Source organism: Microcebus murinus, chromosome 19 (genome assembly GCF_040939455.1).
Source record: "Microcebus murinus isolate Inina chromosome 19, M.murinus_Inina_mat1.0, whole genome shotgun sequence".
NCBI lineage: Eukaryota > Metazoa > Chordata > Mammalia > Primates > Cheirogaleidae > Microcebus > Microcebus murinus.
The window spans coordinates 24,805,819-24,830,808 of NC_134122.1; the positions used below are offsets into that span (position 1 = coordinate 24,805,819).

A 24,990-nucleotide genomic window follows, 5' to 3' on the forward strand; every position below is an offset into this window, starting at 1 on the left:
AAGCACGTTCTCTGTACTCCCTGACTAGGTCCCTCCTGTATCTGCTCTCGTGAGACCCTGTGCCTTCTCTCCACGGCAGTCACCACAACCTATATCACAGCCTTACTCATTCACTGTCTGTTCTTGTGACGTGAGCTGCACAGGTTAGCGGTCCACGGTAGGCACTTAACGAATATACACTGCAGAAAGGAAGGCAGCAAAAGCCTAAAGCAGAGAGAAAAAGGCACATGGGGATCCGGCCCAGCCATGTGCACCTGCCAGGATTCCCTGAAAAGAAATCTAGCTGCAAAGCCAGCCCAAGCAATTTGCAAAAGCAGGGGGCACCCTGCCAGCCAGGAAGCATGGGATAGAGGGGAAAGGGCCTGCAGTGGCACACCAAGCAGAAGGACAGTTCCTTAATCAAAGGCCATCAGCCACCCACGCGTACATCTGTGCACGGCAGACTGGACAGCAACAGGCAAGATGGAAGTGCTGATGAAGGGTGTGGAATTGCAAACTTATAAACTACTTTCATGAGTCTTACATCACCTTAAAAAATAAACAGCATCTACCTCATGCTACTTCAGAATTTAGGGACATACATAGTTCTCATTAGGCTGGAGACACTGATTATGTTTTGTCCTGATTTTTTAAAATTTTTTCCTTTTTTTTTTTTTACCTTTTTTTGAGACAGGGTCTCACTCTGTCACTCAGGTTCGAGTGTGGTGATAAGATCATAGCTCACTGCAGCCTTGAACTCCTCAGCTCAAGTGATCCTCCCACCTCAGCCTCCCGAGTAGCTGGGACCACTTGCACACTCCACCATGCCCAGTTAATTTTTAAATGTTTTTGTAGAAATGGGATCTCGCTATGTTGCCCAGGCTGGTCTTTAACTCCTGGCCTCAAGCGATCCTCTAACCTCAGCCTCCCGAAGTGCTGGGATTACAGGTGTGAGCCACTGTGCCTGCCACCAGGGTTTCGGTTTAAACTCACATTTGCATCACCAAGGTCTGGAGCAGCGGCTGGCGCTTTGAGGGTTTCCAGGAGCTGTTTGCTGAGTGAATGAGCGATGGATTGGTACCTTCCAGCGCAGCATAATGCAGGGCAGTGCGGGCTGATGTGGCTGGGGGCTGGGGGTGGGACCAGGGACTCCCAGCGTCTGGGCAGATGGGAAGGCTTTGGGAGGACATTTCGGCAAGACCACATATGAGGAAAAGGCTTTCACAGGTGAGGCTGGGGTGGAGACGGCGAGTATACCAAGCAGAGAAAACAGCGTGTGCAAAGGCATGGAGTTGTGCCTTTTATTTAGGAAACAGCGAGTGGTTCAAGTGCTGGAATCTGGGGGTGAGAGCGTGGGCACGAGTGGTGGGATCACAGACGGGCTCAGCCCCAGCCAGGAGCTTGCTAGAGTGATTGGATGCTGCACTGGGTACTAGGGAGCCACAGACGATTCTTGAGCATGCTCAGCACCACAGTCTAACTTACTCCATGACCTTCCCTCAGGATCCCACTCACTTTTCTGAGGGCCACTGAGGACGGGCTGAATGTCTCCACAGGCAAAGACGCTGACTTCCCCGCCCCCACCTGGAAGTGTCCCCATCTCAGCCCTTAGCCCCCCAAGAGCCAACTCACAGCGTGGGTGGCACAGTTGGCCGCATGTTCGTACTCCGTGGGCTGGTACCTCTTGTGGGCAGGGACGCGGTGGTTCATGAACCTGGAACGAGAGCAGAATCCCGGAAGCTCGGCTGGGGAAGCAGCTCCGCTCGGAGTTCCCAGGAGGCCTGAAGACCCTCCCCGCTGCTGGTGGGAATAGAAGAGCCCCCCCCTTCCTCTGCCCCATCTCCCCCTCACCTCCCTCTCTTTCTGATTATTAAATGTTTTTTGACTACCCAATATTTCGTGCCTAATCCCATGGCGGTGTTTGTTACAAAACTTTATCAAACACTGGGATGTGGCATTCTCTTCATATCTGTTTTGTACTTTCTCAATGTATAACTTATACGGTGAATTTTTCCAGCCCCATACACATAAGCACCACCCAGGAGGAGTCACAACTCATTTCCTGCCCCCCAGAAAGTGCCCCATGCCCCTCCCCAGTGGGTACCTTGCCCCAGAGGAAACACCCTCTGGCGTTGTCACTGGGACTTAGTTCTGCCTGACCTTGAACTTGCTATCAATGAACCCACACAGCACAGTTTCGTGTCCGGGTTGTTTTGCTCACTGTGATTTGTGTGAGATTCGTTCATGCTGTTGGATACAGCAATCGGTTGTTTTCATGGCCTAGTAGTACTCCCCGCATGAATATGCACATGCCACGCACGAGTTCTCCGGCCTGCTGCGTGCGGACACTCCTGCGTGGGGCTGTGACGTATAGCTCCGCTCAGGAACGTTCTGTGCACATCCTTTGGTGAACGTCTGCACTCATTTCTGCTGGGCTCAGATCCACACGTGGAATTGCTAGGTGACTTTATCTTAAAAATAAACATTCCTGATGTTTTGGTGTCTTTGGGGAATCTTTGAAGGATCACCTGTTTGATCCTCACCGAGCACCGTGTGGAGCTACTTCCCATCTCGCGGATGGAAAAGCTACGGCACAGGAAGGCCAGGAAACAAGATGACCAGGCGGGACAGGGCTCCACCCAGCCCTGGTTGACTCCAAAGCCTGGCTCTGCCATGATGTCACCCTGTGCAGCGGCTGTGACTCGGGCTGGGAAGTCAAGCAGCTGAGCAACGGTTGGTCAGGCAGAGAAGAGGCATCCAGAGCCGGGGGTAGGGTCCGCACACAGCGGCTCCCAGGCCAGCGGGCAGGACCAGCTCCTGGGCTCAGGACCGGGTAAGTGGATGCCAAACACTTTTCCCCCAAGTTCCCAATTATTATCTGTAGACACCGACCCCCCCAAGTAAGAAATGAATGTATGGCTCAGAACAAAGGACTCAATGCAATATGGTTCACTGAGCATTTACTGAGCACCTTCTGTATGCTGGTTCCATGCTAAGTACAGTTCATGGAGCATTTATGGAACACCTTCTGTGTGCTCAATCCATGCTCGTACAGGCCCTAGAGAATTTAGTGAGCACCTTCTGTGTGCTGGCTCTACGCTAGGACAGCTCATGGAGCATTTATGGTATGCCCTATGTGTGCCAGTTTCATGCACACTGGTGTGGGCAGGGCAGGAGCCAAGGCTGGGGGAAGAGAGGTTCTACCCAACACGGACACTGTGACTTGCCCTGGAACAGCTGGGGTCTGCTTTCCTACGCTGGTCCCCTTGTCACCTGCATGAGCCCAGGGGTCCAAGCCAGGTCCCCCCTTCCCTGCTGCCCAACCGCTCTGACACCTGCTCTCTGCCTGCATCCTGCATCTGCCCATGGTCACGTGATTCTCTGGCCAAGTGACTCCCAGGTCAGGGTCATGCCAAGCCTATTAGACAGATGAGAAAACTAAGAACTCCCAGGGCCAGGCTTCAGAGCCAAGCCAGACAGACACCAGTGCTCCATCCCCCATGGCCAGGCACCCTTGCAGGGGCAGATTAAAAACTGGGATTACAGTCACAGAGAAAACGAGGACCCATCCCTGGAGATGGAGACCCCAGAAAAGCGTCCCCAGGAACCCAGAACAGCCCATTAGCCCACCCTTTCCTGGGTGGCCCAGGACACTGTCGGTGGGCAAGACTGGCTTATTAAATAATAAGCAATAACAACAACAATAGTGTGATGTGCTGAACCGCGTCCTCCCAGAATCCATATGTTGAAGGTCCTAACTCCTCAGAACATGACCTTATTTGGCAATAGGACTGTTGCAGATGTAATTAATTAAGAACAGGTCACCCTGGAGCAGGACGGACTCCTGATCCAACATGCCCAGAGTCCTGATACCAACACGAGAGACACAGAGAGGAGAATGTCATGTGAGAATGGAAACGCACAAGGAGAAGACGGCCGTGTGCTGGTGAGGCAGAGTCTGGAGCGACGCACCTACAAGCCTGGGCGCATGGGGATGCCTGGCAGCCACAGACGCCAGAAGAGAGGCACACAAGAGATCTCCCGAGCTCGGAGCCTCCAAAGAACATCCCTGCCCCACCTTGATGTCGGACTTCTGGCTGCAGAACTGGGAGAGAATAAGTGCCGAGTGTGTGGCAGTCTGTGACTGCAGCCCTAGGACACTGACCCAGGTGCACACAGCGTTAATCTCGATGGACTCTGCCCAGAAGCCCCCAAGGGAGCCGTGAAAATTTACACTCCCCCCACCCAGGCTGGGGTGCCTGCCTGTGCCACCTGCGAAGGGACTCGGCTAGCACCTTTCTCCCAGGTGGGGAACATCCACGGTGGGAAACCAAGTCTCCACCTGCGGAGTTCCCCTCCTCTGCCTGGCGGCAGGTGCGGCCTGGCGGCCCCATCTTCCCTGCCCCTTTAACAAATGCCAGCAGGCCACCAAGAGTACCAGCCATGCGGGGTCCAAGGGTGATGTCACGGTTGCCATGGCGACCTGGGACAGGCAGTTATTTATTTATTTATGGGCTTTACAAGACCTCCCTTGTCCCTCGATCACACTGCCACCACTGAATGCTGGCAGGGAGGACAGCGAGGCCCGGAGACAGGGCCGGCGGGCAAGCGCCCAAGGAGCTGGGTTCCCACCACCCCAAGGACCCAAGAACTTCCCCTTTTAACTGCTTGTGGCCTAATTCCTTTCTTCATAAACTCCAGCAGAGCATTTTAAGAAGGCAGTGAATTCCTTTTTTTAAATTTGTCAATTTACATACAGTAAAATTTCCCTTTTTTGGCTATAGCTTTATGAGTTTTTGTTTGTTTTTTTCCCCGGGAAAACTCAAAGCAGACTTTATGAGTTTTGACAAATGGATAGAGTCCTGTAACTACCACCACAATCAAGACAAATAACAGCCCGTCATCCACCCAAAATTGCCTCCTGCCCCTGTGTACCCGACACCCCTGCCCAGTCCCAGCCCGGCAACCACTGCTCTGCTCTCTGCCTTTTCCAGAATCTCACGGAAAGGGGGGCGTACAGTAGCCACACAGCCTTTTTATTCTGATGTTTAAAGAGAATTTTTATTGTATAAAGTCCAAGTGCATTCTTAGATGGAAAAAAAAAAAAAAACCTGTGCTTTGAATGCCAAGCAGGGATTTACTTATTAATTACTTTTTCTATTAAAATGTATCTAAGACAAACTTGTTTAATTTTCCTTTTCCTTTTTTTAATTTTTTTTTTTTTTTGCTTTTGTCTTTTTTTTAGAGATGGGGTCACTCTGTCACCTGAGATAGAGTGCAGTGGCCCCATCATAGCTCACTGCAGCCTCCAACTCCTGGGCTCATGGGATCCTCCAGCCTTAGCCTCTCGAGTACCTGGGACTAAAGGTGGCACCACCACACCTGGCTAACTTTTCAAATTTTTGTAGAGACAGAGTCTTGCTATGTTGCCCTGCTGAAACTTATCAGAGAGGCAGCCCATGGCTATAGGAAATTTCTCTTGAAAGAGCCGACATTTCTAGCAAGCCGTGACTGGTTAGACCAAAGGATGGAAACGGCAAGGTGGAAAATCCCTGCATGGGCGCCCAGATGCTGTGTGATCTGGGGAAAATTACTTAACCTCTCTGAGCTGCAGCTTCCTGGTACAGAAGAAGGGATGGCATCGCCTAGCCTGCAGGTATCAGAAAAGAATATGCGTCAAGAGCCCACATGGCATCAGACCCAGCAGGTGCTCAAAGAAATTCTCCTTTCACCTCTCTCAAGAGTTTTCCCCCAAAAGCCCGGGCACCATGTTCTTCCTGGTGCTTGACCATCTCTAGGTACTTCACACAGAGGGTCTCCTGTAAAGCCACAACATCCTTGTAAAGTAGACAGCACAGTGTATTATTCCAATTTGAAGACGAGGCTACGAGAGGCTAGACCATCATTTCTTGGTTTTGTCCACACATTGAGTCACCTGGTAAATGCATGACCAGACAAACAAAATGTGGCACACAACAGAATATAACTCAGCCATAAAAAGAAATAACGTCTGACACATGCTACAACTTAGATCAACCTCAAAAACACTAGAAAAGGCGGGGCACAGTGGCTCACGCCTGTAATCCCAACAATCTCAGGGGCCAACGTGGGAGTATCGCTTGAGCTCAGGAGTTCAAGACCAGCCTAAGCAAGAGCGAGACCCTGTCTCTACTAAAAATAGAAAAAAATAGCTGGCCATGGTGGCACACCTGTAGTTCCAGCCACTTGGGAGGCTGAGGCAGGAGGATCACTTGAGCCCAGGAGTTTGAGGTTGCTGTGAGCTAGGCTGAGGCCACGGCACTCTACTCAGGGCAACAGAGTGAGACTCTGTCTCAAAAAAAAAAAAAAAATGTCAGTCTCCAAAGGTTACCTACTGTATGACCCCATTTTTATAGTATTCTCAAAATGACAAAATTATAGAAGCAGAAAAGAGATTTGTGGTTGCCAGGGATTAGGGAAGGGGGTGGGAGGATGTGAGAATCAGCACAAAAAATCTTTGTGGTGACGAAATAGTTCTGTATCTTGATTGTGGTGATAGTTTACAAACCTAAACATGCGATAAAAACGCATAGATCCAAACACCACACTTGCACATGCATGCGCACGCACACACACATCAGTGCACGTAGAATTAGTAAAATCCAAATAAACTCTGTGGACTGCACCAATGTCAATTTTTTAAAATTTATTTTTTAAGTTGACAAATAAAAATTGTATATATTGACGGTGTACACCACGAAATGTATACTGTGTATGCTGTGCGTTGTGGAGTGGTTCTAATAGCAATTGCTGGCTTCTGACACTGTACTCTAGTTACATAAGATGTTCCCACTGGGGGAAACTGAGGAAAGGTACTCAGGATCTCTCTACTATTTTTGCAAGATCTTATGTATTTATAATTATTTCAAAATAAAAATTTGTAAGTGCAATTAAATATAATGTGCAGATGATAAAAATCAAATAGAAAAATCAAGTAATAAGATTATATGTGCAGCAAATATATATAAGTGCCTAGAAATAGACATGAAACAAAAATGAGAGATGGGTGAGTTTCAGGGTGCTGGTCTCAGAGGACTTTGCCCCTCCCCCTTATTTTTAATTTTTGGGATTAGATGGGAGATAAGAAAGCCTGTTATTTTACCTGTGTTTGAATTTTTATGAGCTTGCATTCAAGTTTTACTTATGTAACTACGTTTTCAAACTGTGTAATGACATGGGAAATGGTTGCCATATAATATTAAGTAAAAACATAGAAAGGATACATCATTCATTGCAATTACAATAAGGTCAATACATGCCTGTGGGTGAAAGAAGACAACACAAATGCACAAAAATAAAATGCATAGGCGCTAGAATGCAAAATGACATTTTCTTCTTACAATTCTAATGGCACTGTGGGAAGACGAAGGTCACAGTATTGTATCAAATGCTGACGTTACCAGGAGCAATACGTGTACCCTGGTTATGCAGGAGACTGTACACTGCTGTGTTTACAGATGAAGTGTCAAGATGCCTGCAATTTGTCCTTGAATGGTCCAAAGAGAAGAGGGAGCAATGAATTACAGCGAGGTTTGTTGCAACATGTTAGTATCTTGTGACTCTACCTGACTGGCATTTAGATGTTCACTGAATTTTTCTTGCAACTCTTCTATATTTGTGTGGAGTCCTGGGCTGCCCTGGCACAGATACATCACTCCCTAGCAGGTTGGAGGAACAGGCCAGAGAAAACGTTGCAATCACCTGGAGAGAACATAAAAATCCCGGAGCCCAGGCCACAGGCCAGACAATGGCTGGCGGGGCGTGGGGGTAGGGGTGGTAACAGGACCCAGTATTTTTCAAAACTTCCCAGGTGATTCCAATCTGCAGCCAAGGAGAGGGGACGGTGGTACCATGTGCCACACAGCAGAAAAGCCACAAGACCCCTAGACCATAACAAGAACACCTGGCTCAGCCAGGGCAGCAAACAGGCTCCAGCTCACCTGCCAACCCCGATGGGTTGACGTGGCTGCCCGGAGCGTGTCCACGCGTGGCGGGAAATGAATGATGATGAATTAGCAATGTCCGCAGCGGGCACGGGGCAGGCAAGAGGACGCCATCTCTGGCTTAAGAGTTCCCCAAATGGTTTCATGCTCCTCAGCTCAGACCTTCACAATGACACTGTCAGCTGAGCAGGGCAGAGATCGTGATTCTCACTTTATACAGGGATTCAGAGAAGTTACCTTCGTGCTCCTGGTTTACACTTTCTGCTGAACTCATGTCCCTTTTCAGCCCCATCTGTGGTTCTGATGGGAAAGGTTGTTGTCAGTCTTTTACACTATAGTATAATGTATCTGGGCATCCACTCCAGGATGGAAGACTGGTTATGGATCTGGAGGCAAATGAAAGGAAGGGACAGAGCGCTTTCCCAGTTCCTGGAATCACAGCCTGCAAGGCCAGTCGGTCAGAGCACCAGAGACACAAACTGCCCATGATCCATAATACCTGGTCTCACTGAAACCTGTCAGTCCCTCTCACCTTAGAAAGTCTACACCAAGACTCCTAGGTCTTGGAAAGCTCTGGAAAAGCACTGGAGGACCCAGAGCACAAGTGCCTTCTCCCACCTCTGGGCAATTGCACAAGCTGACACCTGCCTGGAATTCCCATCCCTTAACTTTTATCTTCCTGGAGAACTGCTAAGCAGAGAAACCCCTACAACTGCCTGAGCAACCCTTATCACAGCACATATGATACAGCCTTGTAACTGTGTGTTCCTGGGTCTACCTCTGCCCCTAAACTGCAAACCTGGGGGACTGGTCTTGACTCATCTTTGTCTTTCTGGTACTTATCCAGATCCCAGTGGCCAATAGGTAATGCTTAGCAAATACATGAGTGATCATCTCAGAGCATTTATTAAGTCCTTTACAGACTCAAGATTATGCATTAGAAACAGTCTCAACTTAGAACCTACAGAATTTTTGGAGTAGACAAACTCCTGAGACATAGTGACTTGCCCACAGTCATACAATCTTTAAAGGATGTCCTAGTGCATTTTCTGCTGTTAAAACTGAATACACAAGGTTGGGTAATTTATAAAGAAAAGAGTTTTATTTCCTATAGTTCTGGAGGCTGGGAAGTCCAAGGTTGAGCAACTGCCTCTGGTGAGGGCTTTCCTGCTGGTGGGGACTCCCTGCAGAGTTCCAAGGTGGCACAGGGTATCACAGGACAAGGGTGGCCAAGCATGCTGATTCAGGTCTCTTCTCCTCTTCTTTTAAAGCCACCAGTGTCCCACCCGCATGACATTATCTAATCCTAATTACCTCCCAAAGTTCCCACTTCCCAAATACCACAGTGGAACTTCCCACTCTCAATACTGCCACAATGGGGATTAAGTTTCAACGAGAGTGTCAGAGGGGACAAATACTCAAACCACAGCAAGGGGCAAGGCCAGGTTGCTGACTTGGAAAAGCAGAAGGTATGAAAAGAAACAAACCAGAGGAAAGGCGGGGGAGAAGGGAATGAGAAGAGTTATTTTCTTTGCATTTCTGCGTCACTTGGCCAGCTACAATGTTCATTTATCACTTTAGTGACCTTTAAAAAAACCTAATCAAACAAAAAACATTTTAAATGTTAAAGTCTAGTTTTGAAATCAGTATCTGAGACTAGATGATCTCAAACCCGCTGCGTCAGAGTTGCGGAGGGGAGGTGCTGGCTAAAAAGCGTCCTGGAAATTTCCTGAATGCCTATCCGTGGTAGAGTGGAAGTAAGTCGTGGAACAGTCGCACGACGGAAGAGCAGACAGCAGTGAGAACTACGGCTGCATGCGGAAATATGGGTGCGTGGCAGACGAATGCTGAATGGCAGTGCACACACTCAGATTCTGTTTCTATAAACTTCAAGAACAGGGAGCACAAGTCTGACAGTGGCCACCCCTGCAGTGGTCGGGGGTGACCAAAGAGGACGTGCAGGGGTTCCCAGGGCCTGGTGTGTGTGGAGTCCTGACCTGGCTGTGGGGTCTGCACACCGTCCACATGCCCTCCTCCTCCTGCCCCTCCTCCAAGCCCGGCTCTGCAGATCCTCGGTCTCCCCTGGCCTCACCCAGCTGGGCTCTGTGGCCTCCAGAGAGAAGCAGGTCCCCTTTCCTGGTGTGTCCCCCATCCCGGGCTGGGCTGGTGCCTGTCGCCCGTTGGACAGAGGACTAGAGAGATTTGATCAGGCTCCCAGACAAAGGGGGTCTGTCTGTCTGTCTGTCCCAAGCTGGCCCCAGCCTGCTAAGCCTCCCTCCCCCCTCCGGCTTGGCCCCGGGCTGCTCCTTTGTGTCCATTCATGAATTCAAGGCCCTTTCTGAAAGGCCTGTGGCATCTTGGCTCAGCCTTTGGGAAACAGTCCTTGGGCTGGTGCCACCTGGGAACGGTCATGAGATCAAAATCCCGGGAGAGAGAGAGCTGGGAACAGGAAGGGGAAACTGAGCGAGGGGTGGAAGGGGCCAGGCCAGGGGCGTGGGCCTCAGCCAGGCCAGGAGCAGGTGCACTGGGTGAGCATCTCTTCTGGGACGTCGAGGGTCCCCATCTCTGCAGGAAGGGCCATCCCCCTGCCTCTCTGCCTCAGGAAGCCCCGGGGAGACTACGGGTGAGAAGGAGCCATGGGAGCTGCCGGCACTGTGAATGGGTTAGGACCCCCCAGCCCCTACTGGGCTAGCCCCTGTGGATAGGCCCTGGATACCAGCCCTGACCGCCAAGCCCTCCTTCCACCTAGCCTGGGGTTCTCACCCGCCAATCAGCTCCTAGCTATTCCTATGACGTCAGCAGCAGCCAATCAGGTCCCAGACCGGCAGGAGTGGGTGGAGTATTACTTAGGAATTGATAAGTCTTCACCCAAAGCAGACAAAGGACTCTAGACATGCCCAGTGCTGCACAGTCGGTGGTGCTGGTGGGAGGACATTTCTAACTCCCATTGCACTTTCTTTCCTGACTCTGTGACAGCCAGTGACCCCTTACACAGCTCACAGAAGAGGAGACTGAGGCTCAACTGCTGCACCCTGAGCCTGCAGCACCCCCAACGTGGTGGCAGGAGAAAGGTCACAGATTTGGAGCCCAGCTCCGGCTGTGTGGCCAAGGAACAGCATGCAACCTCTCTGAGCCTGAGGTCCTTCTGGAAAATTCCTGCTCTGGACACTTCACAGACTGCTTGTGAGAACAAGAGCCCAAGAAGGGGGCAGCTTGAGGACAAAGCACTGTTGTTGCTCGTATTTAGTGGTTACCTGAGTCATTTCATTTTCGACTCCCGCACTCCTTTAGTGGCAAACCATCACATCCCTGCTTTGAGGTGCAGTAAGTGACACAGCCAGGGCTCCCCTGGAGGGCTGGGGTCCCCATGAGGGGGCACTGCTGCAACACCGACCGTGGGCCTTGGGGGCTGCCTGGCTGCCATGGGCATCAGGAGTCCCCGATACTTCTGTGCTGTTCATTGGGAGGGGTCAGGAGAGGAAGCACCACACCTCAGCCACGATGGGCAGCCTCTGCATCTGGGCAGTCCCTGCAGCCGGAGCAGGTGCAAGTGTCGTCCATGCAGGCCCCACTCATTGTCCACCCTGAAGCCCCAGGACACTGTCACCACTGTCCCCTTGCAGCCCATGCAGGGGAGCGGTGACCAGAACTCCCAGCTGGCAACTCCACCTGTCAGGGCAGAGAGGATGGCAGCATCAGAGAGCCAAGACCCAGCTCAGTTTGGACAGACCCGGAGGGCAGGACACTGGCCAAGGTCATCGTGAGCCACCACCAGAGCAGGGTGACCAGCTCCCCACCCCTTACGCTGGCTCTTTCTCCTTCCCTCAGTGGGCATCAGTGCCCACGGGTCCCTCCAGCACCCACTGAGACCCACTGTGTGCCACGCAGGAGAGCACCTCGCCCCTCAGCAGCCCCCTCCCAGGAACACTCAGGACATGTCTCCGGAAGACTATCCCCACTGCAGCCGAAGAATGAGAAAAAGTGAGCTACCAACCTCCTCCAAGGGCCATGTCACAGACAGAATCTTCAGGTGCCCCCCCCCCACCCCATGATGACACAGCGCTCCCATCTTACAGACAAGAACAGTAAAGGAAAACCCGGACATGATGCCAGAGGACAGCAGTTCTCAAAGTGGGGTCCCCAGAGCAGTAGTATCACCTGAGAACTTTCTAGAAATGCAAATTCTACCCCCCACACTCAGACCTTCTGACCCAGAACCCCTGGGGGTGGCCCCCATCTGTGCAGTCTTTGTAACAAGCTTTCCAGGGTTTCTTGCCCACCCAAGTGGGCGAGCCACTGCCCACCCCCTGCCCACAGCACCCAGGCCCTGGGCTGCACACTCCACACCTGGGGCTTGTTCTGGCTGCAGAAGCAGCTTGGGGACTGGGCCTTGCAGCTGGAAGTGCCCAGAGTTAACGATGGGAGGTCTCAGCCTCCACCAATGACTTACAAGAAGCTGCCGAAGAAGAATGTCCCAGCTTCTCCACCCTCCATTGGAATAACACCCTCCCAGGGAGCCACCCCCCAACCCCCCCTCCCCCCCCAACCCCTGCAGAAAGAAGCTCCCGCTTCCACCCTTCCAGCTGGGGCAACTTGCTTCTAGATAAACGCTTTACTGCCTGCCTTCCCTTCTCTGTCCTCCCTTCCCCATCCACTGCTGGTGTGTCACCACCTCCAGACACACTACTTGCTCTCAAATCCTTGTCTTGCTTGTGCTACTGCGGAAACCGAAACTGAGATTCTCTGTAGGTACAGGCTGACCACCGAAGGCACCAGCCACAGTGCTCTGAGCAAGCGCTATTGCTTTAGAATTACTCTAGTCCCATCTGTGGACGTGCTGAGCCCCAGGCAGGCTTGTTTGTACAGCACTTCACAGTTTGCAAGCTCCTTCGCACCTCCTCCACGGGGCAGGAGCTTGCTGAAGAGGGGCCACGTCTGCTCCATTCACCTGTGTTCTCCCTGTGCAGGCTGAAATGAAACTGAAGTAGCGTATGTATAGCTTCTCTCTGAAGCCCGGAGAAGCCTGCAGAGGGGGAGTCATTAAGCCCATTTTTCAGATGAGGAGAAGGAAGCCCAGAAAGGTGGCCAACAGGATAGATCCAGACCCTGACTCGGGTGGAGTGCAGGAGGCTCCCTGGGGGCTGTTGCTCCTGGGCTTTGTCACCAAAATGCATGGCCTGGCCGGTAGCACAGCCACCCTCCACCCCCAATGCCAGCACTGCCCAAGGAACCTGGGGTCTGTTCTCCTCCCACTGCCTCTAGAAGGGACAGGCCACCACCCTGTCTGCTCTCTCTCTCCTAAACCCAACAAGCTGTGGGCAAGCTGGCTCCAGTCTCTTTGTCACACCTAGGTCTCTGCAGGTGTGCCCTCCCAGATATTAGGACGGGATTACCCAGGAACATTTTCTGCGAGCTCATGGAACAAGGACCATCGTCCTCCTCATGGTGACAATGGCTGACTCCATTCTAAGAGGACTCCAAAGTGGAATCCACTGGGAGAAACTTGCTGAAAAGAATTAGCAAATCCCACCCCCAGCCCCAGGGAAACTGCAGCCCTGGGAGCAAAAGCAGCTCTGACCCCAGAGACGAGTGGAGCCAGGGAAGAGTGGCATGACCAGGCCAGTCCCTGCCTCCACTGGAACCAGACAGCAGCCCGGAGAGGCTGATGCCGTCGGCTGTGCGACCCTTGCAGCACTTGTCCTCTTCCCTGTGAAGGGACCAGCAGAACGTGGTAGAGGCCTTGGGATGGCCCATTCCCTCCAAACCCCGAAACAGTCCAGCTCTGCCAGTGGCTACAGGTCCAATGTGCCACCCAGGGCAGGACGGAGCTGTGAAAACTCTAAAGCAGGGGGCTCTGGGATTTGCCCAAGCCAGTTTCCAGTCCACCCCCTTCCCCTGTGACTAGGATTCAGGCATCCATTCCTAAGCCGTGCAGCTGTCTGCTCAGAAAAAGAGTCCCCCAGAGACCCACACCTCTCTGGGGCAAAATGCACACACATGCACACACACACATATGCACACACACACATACACACGGAGCACTCGACCCCAGGGGCTTCACAGAGCCGAAACACCATCCGCACATCCTAAGAATATCCACGCTCCAAATGCAGACTGATCGATTTGTTTCCCTCTGAGGCCTTTCTTTGAAAGAAGTGAAATCTAGGCTTTATCTTGATAACAACAAAGCTCCGACCACTCTGAAACACTGAGCACAGAGATGTGGATGGGGAAGGGTGCGGAGTCCTCACTGAGGATCTTGGAAAAAATCACAAAACTGCAACCCCTGCGGAAACGATGGACTCAGACAATGATAAGCAGGGGGTGCTAAGACCACAGGACATTGAAAGGGAGCCGAGGGTTACCTCGGAGGCCCCGCCCATCAGTCTAGCACCAGGCGAAGCAGGTCCACCCGTGCCTCCCGTGCATGCAGGTGAAATACACCACACTGCCTTTCCTGCCGAAAGTTTCAATTCTGAATCTAATGAAGCCTCTGTAGGATAGCTGCAGCATCTAATATGGGAGCCACTAGCCACATGTGGCTAATTCAATGTAAACTCATTAAAATTTAATTTAATTTAAAATTCAGTTCCTGCATCACAGCAGCCACATTTTGAATGCACAGTGGCACTAGGAATTATTGCTAACGTTGTCAGGTGTAACAGTGGTAACATGGTTATGGAAAATTCTCCCAGAGACCTACCCCTTGGTTATCGTCCTTACCTACAAAGAGATGTGTACTGAAGTGATGTCATCTCTGATTCGTCCTCAAATACTTCAGCAAAAAGCAAAGAGGTGAAGTAAATATGGCAAGCATTAGTAATTGTTCACTTTAGGCTCTGAGTGTCCAGACTTTATATACTACTCCCTCTGCTTTTATGAATGAAAGTTTTTGTTGTAAGAGTAGTGGAATATTTATATAATCTCAAAATAACTCTCCCTGCCCCAATGCCATTAACTACCAAAATAAATGGTAACGTTATAAGGGAGAGACCTGGTGGGCACCAACTTAATCAAGTGTCTGAGGTTAACACCCTCCTCGGGGACAGACCCATGGGCTAAACCTCCCATTAGAAGAACACATCATCACCTCTAACAAAAATGCGGAGCCTAAATCTAATCCCCCAGATTGAGGGATCGTCACAAACAACTGGCCTGGATCCTTCAAAAATGTGAATGGCTGAAGAGACAGGAGGAGGCTGGGGATAAATTCTGGATCTGAGCAGGCTGAAGGGCTGAGACAATGTGTGACCCTGGCTCACAGTCTGTATCACAGTAAACTTCCTGGAAGGGACGACTGGGACAGTTATTGGGGCCACTGGTAAAATCCGAATATGAACTCTCCATTAGTGTCATGGACTGAGTGTCTGTGTCCCCCCCAAATCCATATGAAATCCTCACCCCTCAACGTGATGGGGCCTCTGGCAGGTGATGAGGCCATGAGGGTGGGGCCCTCACGAAGGGGATTAGTGCCCTTATGGGGAGAGGCCAGAGAGCTCTCTCGGCCTCTTTCCACCCTGCGAGGGTACAAGGAGAAGTCAGTGACCATCTGCCACCTGGAAAAGAATCCAGCCATGCTGACACCCTGACCTTGTGCTTCTAGTTTCCAGAACTGTGAGAAATAAATGTCTGTTGTTTATAAGCCACCCAGTCTAGGGCATTTTGTAATAGCAGCCTGAACAGGCTAAGAAGATTCAATGACAATATTGCATCAGTGCTAACTTTCCTTTTTGTTTTCCTGTTTCCTCTCACACTGAATAAATGATCTGCCTATGTTACCATCTTCAGCTAGGTTTCTGTAGGATAATTTTTTGATTGTGGTAAAATACACACAACATAAATTTTACTATTTGAACCATGTTGAAGAGTACAATTCAGTGTCCTTAAGTACATCCACAGTGCTGTGCCACCAACACCACCATCCACCTCCAGGACTTTCCCATTTTGCAAAACTGAAACTCTGTCCCCATGAAACACTAACTCCCCATCCACCTCACCCATCCCCTGGCCACCACCATTCTCCTTTCTGTCTCTGGATTTGACTGTGCTAGGGGCCTCTTAGAAGTGGAATCATACAGCATTTGTCCTTGTGCGTCTGGCTTACTTCACTGAGCATAATCAAGGTTCATCCAGACGGCACCAGGTATCAGAATGTCCTTCCCTTTTAACCACTTTGGGACCAGCGTCATCTATAGTCAATAGCCACAGATGAACGCGCACAGCGACTTTAGCCGACAGCCGTGATATGGCTTTTCTAATTTTTCATTTATCAAAATAAAATTGTGAACATTTAAAAATAACATAAGGAAAACATATATGTATATGTTACCTATTCTGATTTACATTACAAGTAAAGCTGTCTGTAAAGTAAAACAAGCTTTCAGTGCTTTAAGGGTAAATTCCCTTACTTTGATCTCATTTCATAAGACAGTGCTGGGGTCCTAAGGAAACAGGCACTGAAGTGTCTGGGGATGAGGGGCACGATGTCCACAGGGAACTCGCCACAGCCCAGGGAATGAAGGGCAGCCCTGTCCCCACGAGGCACCTGCAGCTCCGGCCCCTCCTCAGGGCTCAGCCCTGTCTGCCCATCGGCCCCTGGAGGCGCAGGGAGCCGCGCCCTTGTTTATCGTTGTGGCAGTCCCTGAAGTAGCCTCTCTCTCCCTCTAGTTCCTCCCTCTGGAGCCCAAATCATGCCACTCTCAGCTTAAAAGCCCTTAATGGTGCCACAGAGCCCAGAGAACAGCTGCTGGGCGCCTCTGGGGACCTTCGGGAGCAGGCCCAGCACCCTCCCCACCGCCCGGTCTGCACCGCAGCCTGGCCAGACTCCCCTGGACGCCTGCACTCCGCCCGACACGCCCTCCCTCCTCAGGAATGGCCTTTCCTCCCCCACCACTCCACCAGCCACCCCCCCCTCCTGGGCACCCTGAAGGACACACCCCTCAGTGCAACAACCTCGGTGGCTTCTCCTGTCCTGTAGTGGACACCCGTGGTTTTTGCCCACTAAGCACCCATTCCCCCTCCTTCTTGTAACAGAGTAAGAATTCTCTGCTTTCATTGTTGGCAACCCCTGTCCTCCTCCCATTCAGGGGAAGCTGCACCCCACCCCCGCCCCAGGCCACGCCAGACTCCCAACCTCCACGCTCAGAGACAGGGGATGTGTTGCAGACTCCGCATGGTCTGTCCCCGACTCGGGCATAAGTTCAAGGGCAGGCATGCAATGTAGGCCAGGACACGGAGACTGGGTTCCAGGGAAAAATCTTTTCCCTTCAGGGAAAAAGAAACTCCCATTCCCCAAGGGCTATGGGCAGTCCAGAGAATGGAGCCCTGGAGGACGCGGGGCAGGGAGAAGGAGAGAGACTCTCTGGGTCCTCCTGAGGCTCCTGGATCCAGCTGTACCTGAACCTGATGCTTCTGGTCTCTAGTTCTGGACACCAACTTTTTTTTTTCTTTTTTCCCTTTTCTTCTCCTCCTTTTCTTTCTCTCTCTCTCTCTCTCTCTCTCTCTCTCTCTCTCTTCTTTTTCTTTCCTCCCCTTCCTTCCTTCTTTTTCTTCTTTTGTTCTCTCTCCCTCTTTCTTTTTGCTTTAAGCCAGCCCAAACAGAGGCTTCTGTTACTTACAACCAAGAGTCCTAAATTAACCCTCAAGCCCCTCCTCACCAGGGCACTGAGACAGAAACTACACCCACGTTCCCAGCACATTTATTGCTATCTCTATTACAGCATTTGTCCACATGGTATTATTAGGGGTGGGGACAAGTTCTGCATTTAATTCATTTTTGTGTCCCCAGCCCCTGGCTCTCAATGAAGCAACTAACCAACTGTGGCTGTGGACAAGACTGGGACGCCCAGCACTGCCAGACCCCACTGGCCCCTCAGGGGACACAGGAGGGTTCCAACAGGCCCCAGCCCGTCCCTGCTCCATGAGGCCAGTGGTCCTGCTCTGGAGAGGCGAGCAGAGAAGCAGGACCTGCAGGTCCATTTCCTGGGGATGCCCAAGGACTCGAGTTGACGTGCCAGAAAGGCCTGGGACTTGGGACACACCTGGAAGGGCGGCTGCGCCTGGGTGACTCTGAAGGCGTGTTTCTGCACTGCTGCCGGGGTGGGGCTTCCAGGCAAAGCTCACTTCCTGTTTCTCGCAGCACGTGGGCCAGCTCAGCTGTCAGTGGAGGCGGAAAGCAGCAAGCTGAGACCTGCTGGTGCTGAAAGGACAGCTCCCCGGGGCACAGGCACAGAGGCGACAGCCCGAATACCAGGCATGAGCCCATCACTGAATTGGCACCTACTGTATACCACTCGGCATGCATTTCCTCACATCATCCTCCAAAAAATCCTATGAGGAAGGCATCGTCATCCATACCTGTCATGCCTACCCCGACACTCACACCCTCGCCTGGCCACATCGCCACCTGGAGCGCTATCCTATAGGTACTGTCTGTTTCCTACACCTGAATGTGAGCTCCAGGAGGGCAGGGTATCGTCTTGGTCGGGCCTGTATCCCCGCCACCTAGAACCGCCAGACACGTCGCAGGCAGTCGGCAACTACTGACTTGATGAATAAACGGAATAAAGATTTGTAGTTAGTGCACCCAAGAGTCCAGGGTGAGGGCGGTGAATGTTCTCTGGTTGTCCTTACTGTGAGAACTGGTGTAGACCCCGTCTCTCTCCCTGCCCCCTCCTGTCCCACCCTGCAGTGATTATGAAAACCAGAGTCACAGAACCCTGGGCAGCCTGACTCCTCCACGGCCCCCTTGTCCTCTGGTGCTCCGGCTGTCTGGGAGGTGAGATCTGCCCACAAGACAGAGCCATGGGAAGTAACCCAGATCACCCCAGCCCTGACATCCTCAGGTGGTCCCCAACTACTGCTTCAGCTAGACATTTTGGGAGGAGGGGGAACGTCACCAGGGAGCTGGAGAACAGACGCCACCCTTGGCCTGGTGCCCACGGCCTCCTAGCTCGGCTTCCCTTAAAGGCAGAGCCTGAGTGCAGGTGACTGGCATCGAGGTGAGCTTCTCTCTGGGTGTGATCCTACAGGCAACAGGCCCACTATGATCCTGTCGATTCTGTGATCAGTCCGGCCCCCTTCTAGGCCAGAGGGACACATCACACAGGCATCGGGTCCACTCCACACAACAGTGGAGGATGCAAGACCCAAGGAAGCCAAGAAACCAGCTCCAGGCTCCCAGTCAGTGAGCTGCTCACTCGCCCTGCTGGAGCACCCGTCCTGCTGGAGCACCAGCCCTGCTGGAGCACCCACCCGTGCCAGGCTCTGGGCCACACACCCCATATGCTCAACATTTAGTTCCTCAGTAACTCAATGGTAGGTGTGTCTTACTGATCCATTTTACAGATGAGGAAACTGAGGCTCAGACCCTCAGTCAACCCTATGAAGTTAGTGCTACCATCATTTCCCATTTTTCAGGACAGGAAACTGAAGCGCAGAGAAGCCGTGTGGCATGCCCGAGATCATACAGTCAGTAAGTGAGGCCCTGATGCAAATGCAGGTGGCCGGATGCCAGAAGCCACACATGTTGTGCCACTCTACCCCCACGTCTTCACACTCTCCCCGAGTGCCACCCGTTCCTGGGGAACAGGGGGAAGACACACATGCTCTCCGCACCATCCCGTGGGTACGATGAGGACAGGATGAATTGAACTAAACTGTAGACACCTAGCCAGTGTCCACAAAGGACCGAAGAATTGCAATGCGTGGAAACCCCACCCTTTCAGCGTCAGGGCGTATGAGCAGAGAAACGGTTTTCTTTCACACCAGCGCTACGGATCCAGGCAGTACATTGTGGACCAGGGCTTACAGGGCCCTCTTATCACAGACACAGCTAATTTGCAAAAGAACCTTAGAGTGCCTTGGTCCCTGGGGTCCTTGCTCATCACTGGCACAAGTCTGACCCATAATCCTAAACATCCGCTTTGTCACTGACACCAAGCAGGCCCCAGGGAGGTACCACTCTGCAAATCTCATCGTGTGTCCTTGAAACAAAAGATAATTCTGTACCCATGCAATAGGATAATATTCAGCTTTGCAAAGTCAGGAAATTCTGACACATGAAATAAGCTGGCCACAAAAGGATAAAGGTTGTATGTTTCCATGCATTTGAGGTTATCTAGAGTCATCCAATCCATAGAGACAGAAAGTGGAATGGTGGCTGCCAGGGGCTGGGGGAAAGGAAATGAGGAGTGAGTGTTTAATGGGATTTCAGTCTGGCCAGATGAAAAAGCCCTGGCGGTGTATGGTGGCGATGGTTACAAGACAATGCGCATGTGCTTCATGCCACCCAACCATGCACTTAGAAATGCTTAGGATGGTAAGTTTTACCATATATGCATTTTACCACAATAACAACAAGAAGACAGTTGCGCCCAAACGCTGTGGAGGTTTGTGAGATGCGCCACAGGTGACACTGGAGACGGGGGGGATTTGAGTAGCAGAAGCACTCAGGTAAGAGAGGAGACAAACTCATCCACCCGTCAGGTTCTTCCAATCAGGTAGCAGGAATGCCACATGTTCCTGCTCAAGAAAGTATCATTTCCCTACTGCCGGCTGCAGAGCCACTCCCGCATGGCCTTGGTTATTTCCAACAGGTGCACATGGCAACCAGGAACGCTGCAATAGTAATACACCCCTACCGTGTTTCCCTGAAAATAAGACCTACCCATAAATTAAGCTCTGGCAGGATTTCTAAACATTTGCCCAATATAAGCCCTACCCCGAAAATAAGACCTAGTGATGGGCGTGGCTACGCAGAGTATCTGCACAACCCATGCATTTTGTCGCAGAGAGGTAAACAAGATGAGCAGCCCTTCTCATCTGCCCCATGAGAGCTCTATTGCTCAACTTGAGAGATTGGGACCAATGGCTCTAAAGAAAATAGAGTCGCAAGAAATTCAGGATGGAATTCGGGGTTTGGAGAGTTATGATGATGTTCCAGACAAAGATGACTTAACTATATTTGAATGAATATAGATTGTTGTACCGTACTTAAAAAAAAATAACACATCCCCTAAAAATAAGCCCTAGGGTGTCTTCTCTTTTTTTTTTATTTTTTATTTTTTCATATTATGGGGGTATAAATATTGGTAGGGTTACATATATTGCTCCTGCCATTCCTCCCCACGCCCACCCCCTCACCCCACCCCCGCCTTACCAAAACAGCAAGCATGTCCTCCTCTCAGGCGGTGCTCATCGCACCTATTTTGTAAGTGTAAATTCTTCCCCTCCTTCCCCCTCCCATTTGCCCACCACCCGATAAAAGTTTGTTTGTTCCCCTTTTTTGACCTTCTTGAGGAAAAATGAATGTAAGACCCTGTCTTATTTTCAGGGAAACACAGTATTACTCCGGGGCCCATAGGTGTTTCGGGCCAGACTTCACTTGCATAAAACATGATTCCCATTCCTTACAGTGGTAACCAGATGGGCAGTGAACCCTCAGCATTGAGTGGTTCCATTTTCATAAGATTCAGTCCCATTTTCAAAAAAATCAAATAGTTCAGCTTTGTTTTACTTTGGACTTTAATTTTGTGCTTATTAATCTTAAGTTATATTTTGCCTTTTAAGTTGAATAGAACATTTTGGATACGTTAGAATAAAAGTAATTTAAATTTTTCCATTTCTTAAAACATACTTTAAATTTGTGGGACTTCTTTTTATTACTTTGTACATTTTTTTTTTTTTGAGACACAGTCTCACTCTGTTGCCTGGGCTAGAGTGCAGTGGCATCATCATAGCTCATTGCAACCTCAAACTTCTGGGTTTACGAGATCTTCCTGCCTCAGCCTCCCAAGTAGCTGGGTCTACAGGCATGCACCACTATGCCTAGCTAATTTTTTATTTTTTGTAGAGATAGGGTCTTGATCTTGCTCAGGCTGGTCTTGAACTTCTGACCTCAAGCAATCCTCACACCTCGGCCTCCAAGAGTGCTAGGATTACAGGCATGAACCATCACAACCAGCCTACTTTGTACATTTTTATCTTTTAGACCAGGGGTCCTCACACTTTTTAAATAGGGGGCCAGTTTGCTGTCCCTCAGACCATTGGAGGGCCGGACTATAGTTTAAAAAAAACTATGAACAAATTCCTATGCACACTGCACATATCTTATTTTGAAGTAAAAAAACAAATAGGCAAAAACACCCACATGTGGCCCACGGGCCGTGGTTTGAGGACGCCTGTTTTAGACCATTCCTCTCCAAGAGAAATTTCTGCAGTGATGGAAATGTTCTATATCTATGCTCTCCAATATGGTAACCACTGGCCACATGTGGTTACTGAGCACTTGAAATGTGGCCAGACAGCTAAGAAACTGGCTTGTTGATTCTATTTAATTTTAATGAATTTAGATTTAAATTTAAATAACCACAGGTGCCTGCCTAGTGCTGCTATATTGAACAGCACAGGTTTAGATTGTTACTGTTAATAGAACCCAAGCTTAAGTAAAAATCATGACTATAAATAACATATGCAGTGATTCTGATGCAACGAAGTCAAGAAAAAAATGAATTGTATGCAAGATATAGCAATTAATAAATTATGCATGTCTTTCTTCTATTACTCATCCAAGCATCGCTGGCCCAGCAACGAATGCTAAGACGTGCATTAATAACAAAATCAGTCATCTTTGATACTGGTCAGTCTTCAATCATGTAGCAGCCACTGTTTGGAGAGTGTTCAATTTTGTCACTATAGAAATATATTTGTCACAAAGGCACACAGCACCTCGCTCATTGAAAAGCTTGTCGGCTTGATTTTTAACTTCAGATAATCAGACACATGGTATGTGGGCTTCCGCTGCACACTCGCTCCCGCCCCGCAAATGTCGGGGGTGACCAGTCAGTGAATGGATGGAGAAGGCCCACCCACAGATGGCCTGTCCTAAGAGCCCTGCCAGCCCCTGCAAGGGCGTGGGCAGCGCAGGGAACTCTGGATTCCAATCCCTGTGTCCCGTGGGGAGTAAATCATCACATGAGATCCCGAGTTGGAGCACTTGCTGTGAAACCGTCGGTTATTAGGGTTATAATTCTCCCCACGGCTGGCCCTGGCATTATTAACAGGGGAGGCAGGAAAGAAGACATTGAGACCAACCTGAGTGTGAAGCCCTCCACGTGCTGAGATCTGGGTGAATCAAACAGGGGTCAGAAACGCACCTCTTCCCAGGACTGCGGGAAGGATGAGAACAGTCGGTGTCGGGAAGTGTTTGGCCCCAGGCCTGGCGCGACATCAGACCTCATCCCCTCCACCCCAGGCAGCCCTGCGAGGGACCAGCCCACAGTCACCCAGCAGCACAGACGTGGGTGAAACACACTTCCGCGCCCCCCTTCCCCACGCACTCGCAGAAACCTGCCGAAGCTGGACAGACCCTTGCCAAAATTAAAGGACTGCTCAGACAGCCCCACAGGTCTTGAGAAACTTGCTTTTTACAAACTTTCTTAAATCCTCTCTGCAAAGACAGAATGTAAATCACGATAACTATGACATCAATAGCCACCACCTTCAAGCACGCAGGTGCATACCAGGTGCTATGATAGACGCTTCACATCTATTATCTTAATCATCTTAGAAACAAAACATGTTCTTATAGAACTCAAGACCTTGAAGAATAGTGGTGTCCTAGCTGTAGTATGACTGGTTCTAAGTGGCTTCAAAGGGACATTTAGGTAGCAAGATGGGGAACCAAATCCATACAGGGCCAGCCAGGGCCACCATGGGCCTTACCCCATCCTCAGCAAGGGCAGAATTAAAGCACAAGCTTCAAGCTCCTCCCAAAGATCCCAAAGTAGGACAAGCTGGAACCTGACTTTCGTCTGTGTGGCCTCAGGAGAAACTCCAAGCCCTGGACAAGAATTTCGCCCACCATGGGGGCCATTCTCAGTGGGGGCCACCTAACTTGGTCATTGCCAACCAGCCAGAGCATGGACATTACATGAACTTGTGCACCACAGGACTTGGCCAATGCCCAGAACTGACAGCGGGTCTCGAATGTTTCTGCACAGCAAATTCTGCTGCACACTGGTGCCCTGCTGCAGAGATGTCCCCAGCAGCGTTATTTACAGAAGTAGAAGCCAGGGAACAACCTAAGTGTGCAAAAGTGGGAAATAAATAAAGCAGGCTCCGACAAGGAGATGGACTGCGAAGCATACATTCAGCTGAGCTTGCAAATAATTATTGAAGATCAGGGAAACAGGATTGCAGCAGGTTAGATTTTTAAAATTAGGATACGATGCTGTATATGGAGTATCAGCTATTTTTTAAATGCATAGAAAAACACCTGGGATAAAACACACCAAAGTGTTAACAGTGATGGGATGCTGGGGTCACTGCTGCTCCCATTCTTATACCCACTTTGCATTATTTAAATCATTTTCTCCAAGGAGGATGTGTTGCAGTTATAACCATAAAGTTGCTTTATGTCCAGTGTCACACAGCCAGTACCCATTCAACCGATTTTGACTGGTACCAACTGGGATGCCCAGTGCTGTTCTGGGCATGGATGGGGGCAGGGGGGCAACAACGAACAGACAGCTGGATACACTTGTCCCCCTTGCAGTTGGACGTGGCCATGTGAGTAGGTCTCGCCCATGGAAGTGTGCAGTGTGGGACCTTCCAGGGCACAAAAATCCTGCTTGTTTTTCCTCCCAAGTCAAGAACTAGAACATTGCCAGGGTTCAGAAGCACCCTGTGTGCCCTCCCTGATGTCAATCCCTTTCCTCCCTCTCTTAGAAATAACCCTGACCGGCTTTTTCCACACTTTCCTGTGAATTCCTCAACAATGGAGTGGCTTTGCCTGTTCCCGAGTGTTGTTATGCTTGGATTCATACTCTCTCTTGTGTTTTGCGATCACTCAACGTGTCTGTGAAATTTATCCATGTTCTTGCCTGGAGCTAGAATTCGCTTCCATTGCTGGGTACTACTCCGTTGTATGAATACACAGCACATCTGTTCTACCCATGACGGACATCTGGGACATCCCGGGATCTTGCCTACCATGAACAATGCTGCTGAGAAGAGTCCTGCCCTGGTA

The 24,990-nt window shown here is 50.5% G+C and overlaps 1 protein-coding gene across 1 annotated transcript in view; it reads right to left on the minus strand.

Moving 5' to 3' along the window:
• Positions 1-24,990, minus strand: part of MMD2 (monocyte to macrophage differentiation associated 2) — a 55,711-nt gene that overhangs the window by 27,000 nt on the left and 3,721 nt on the right. Inside the window, exon 2 of the mRNA XM_012759362.2 lies at positions 1,612-1,693. Coding sequence (XP_012614816.1) covers positions 1,612-1,693 — 82 coding nt within the window. The remainder of the gene's footprint in view (positions 1-1,611; positions 1,694-24,990) is intronic.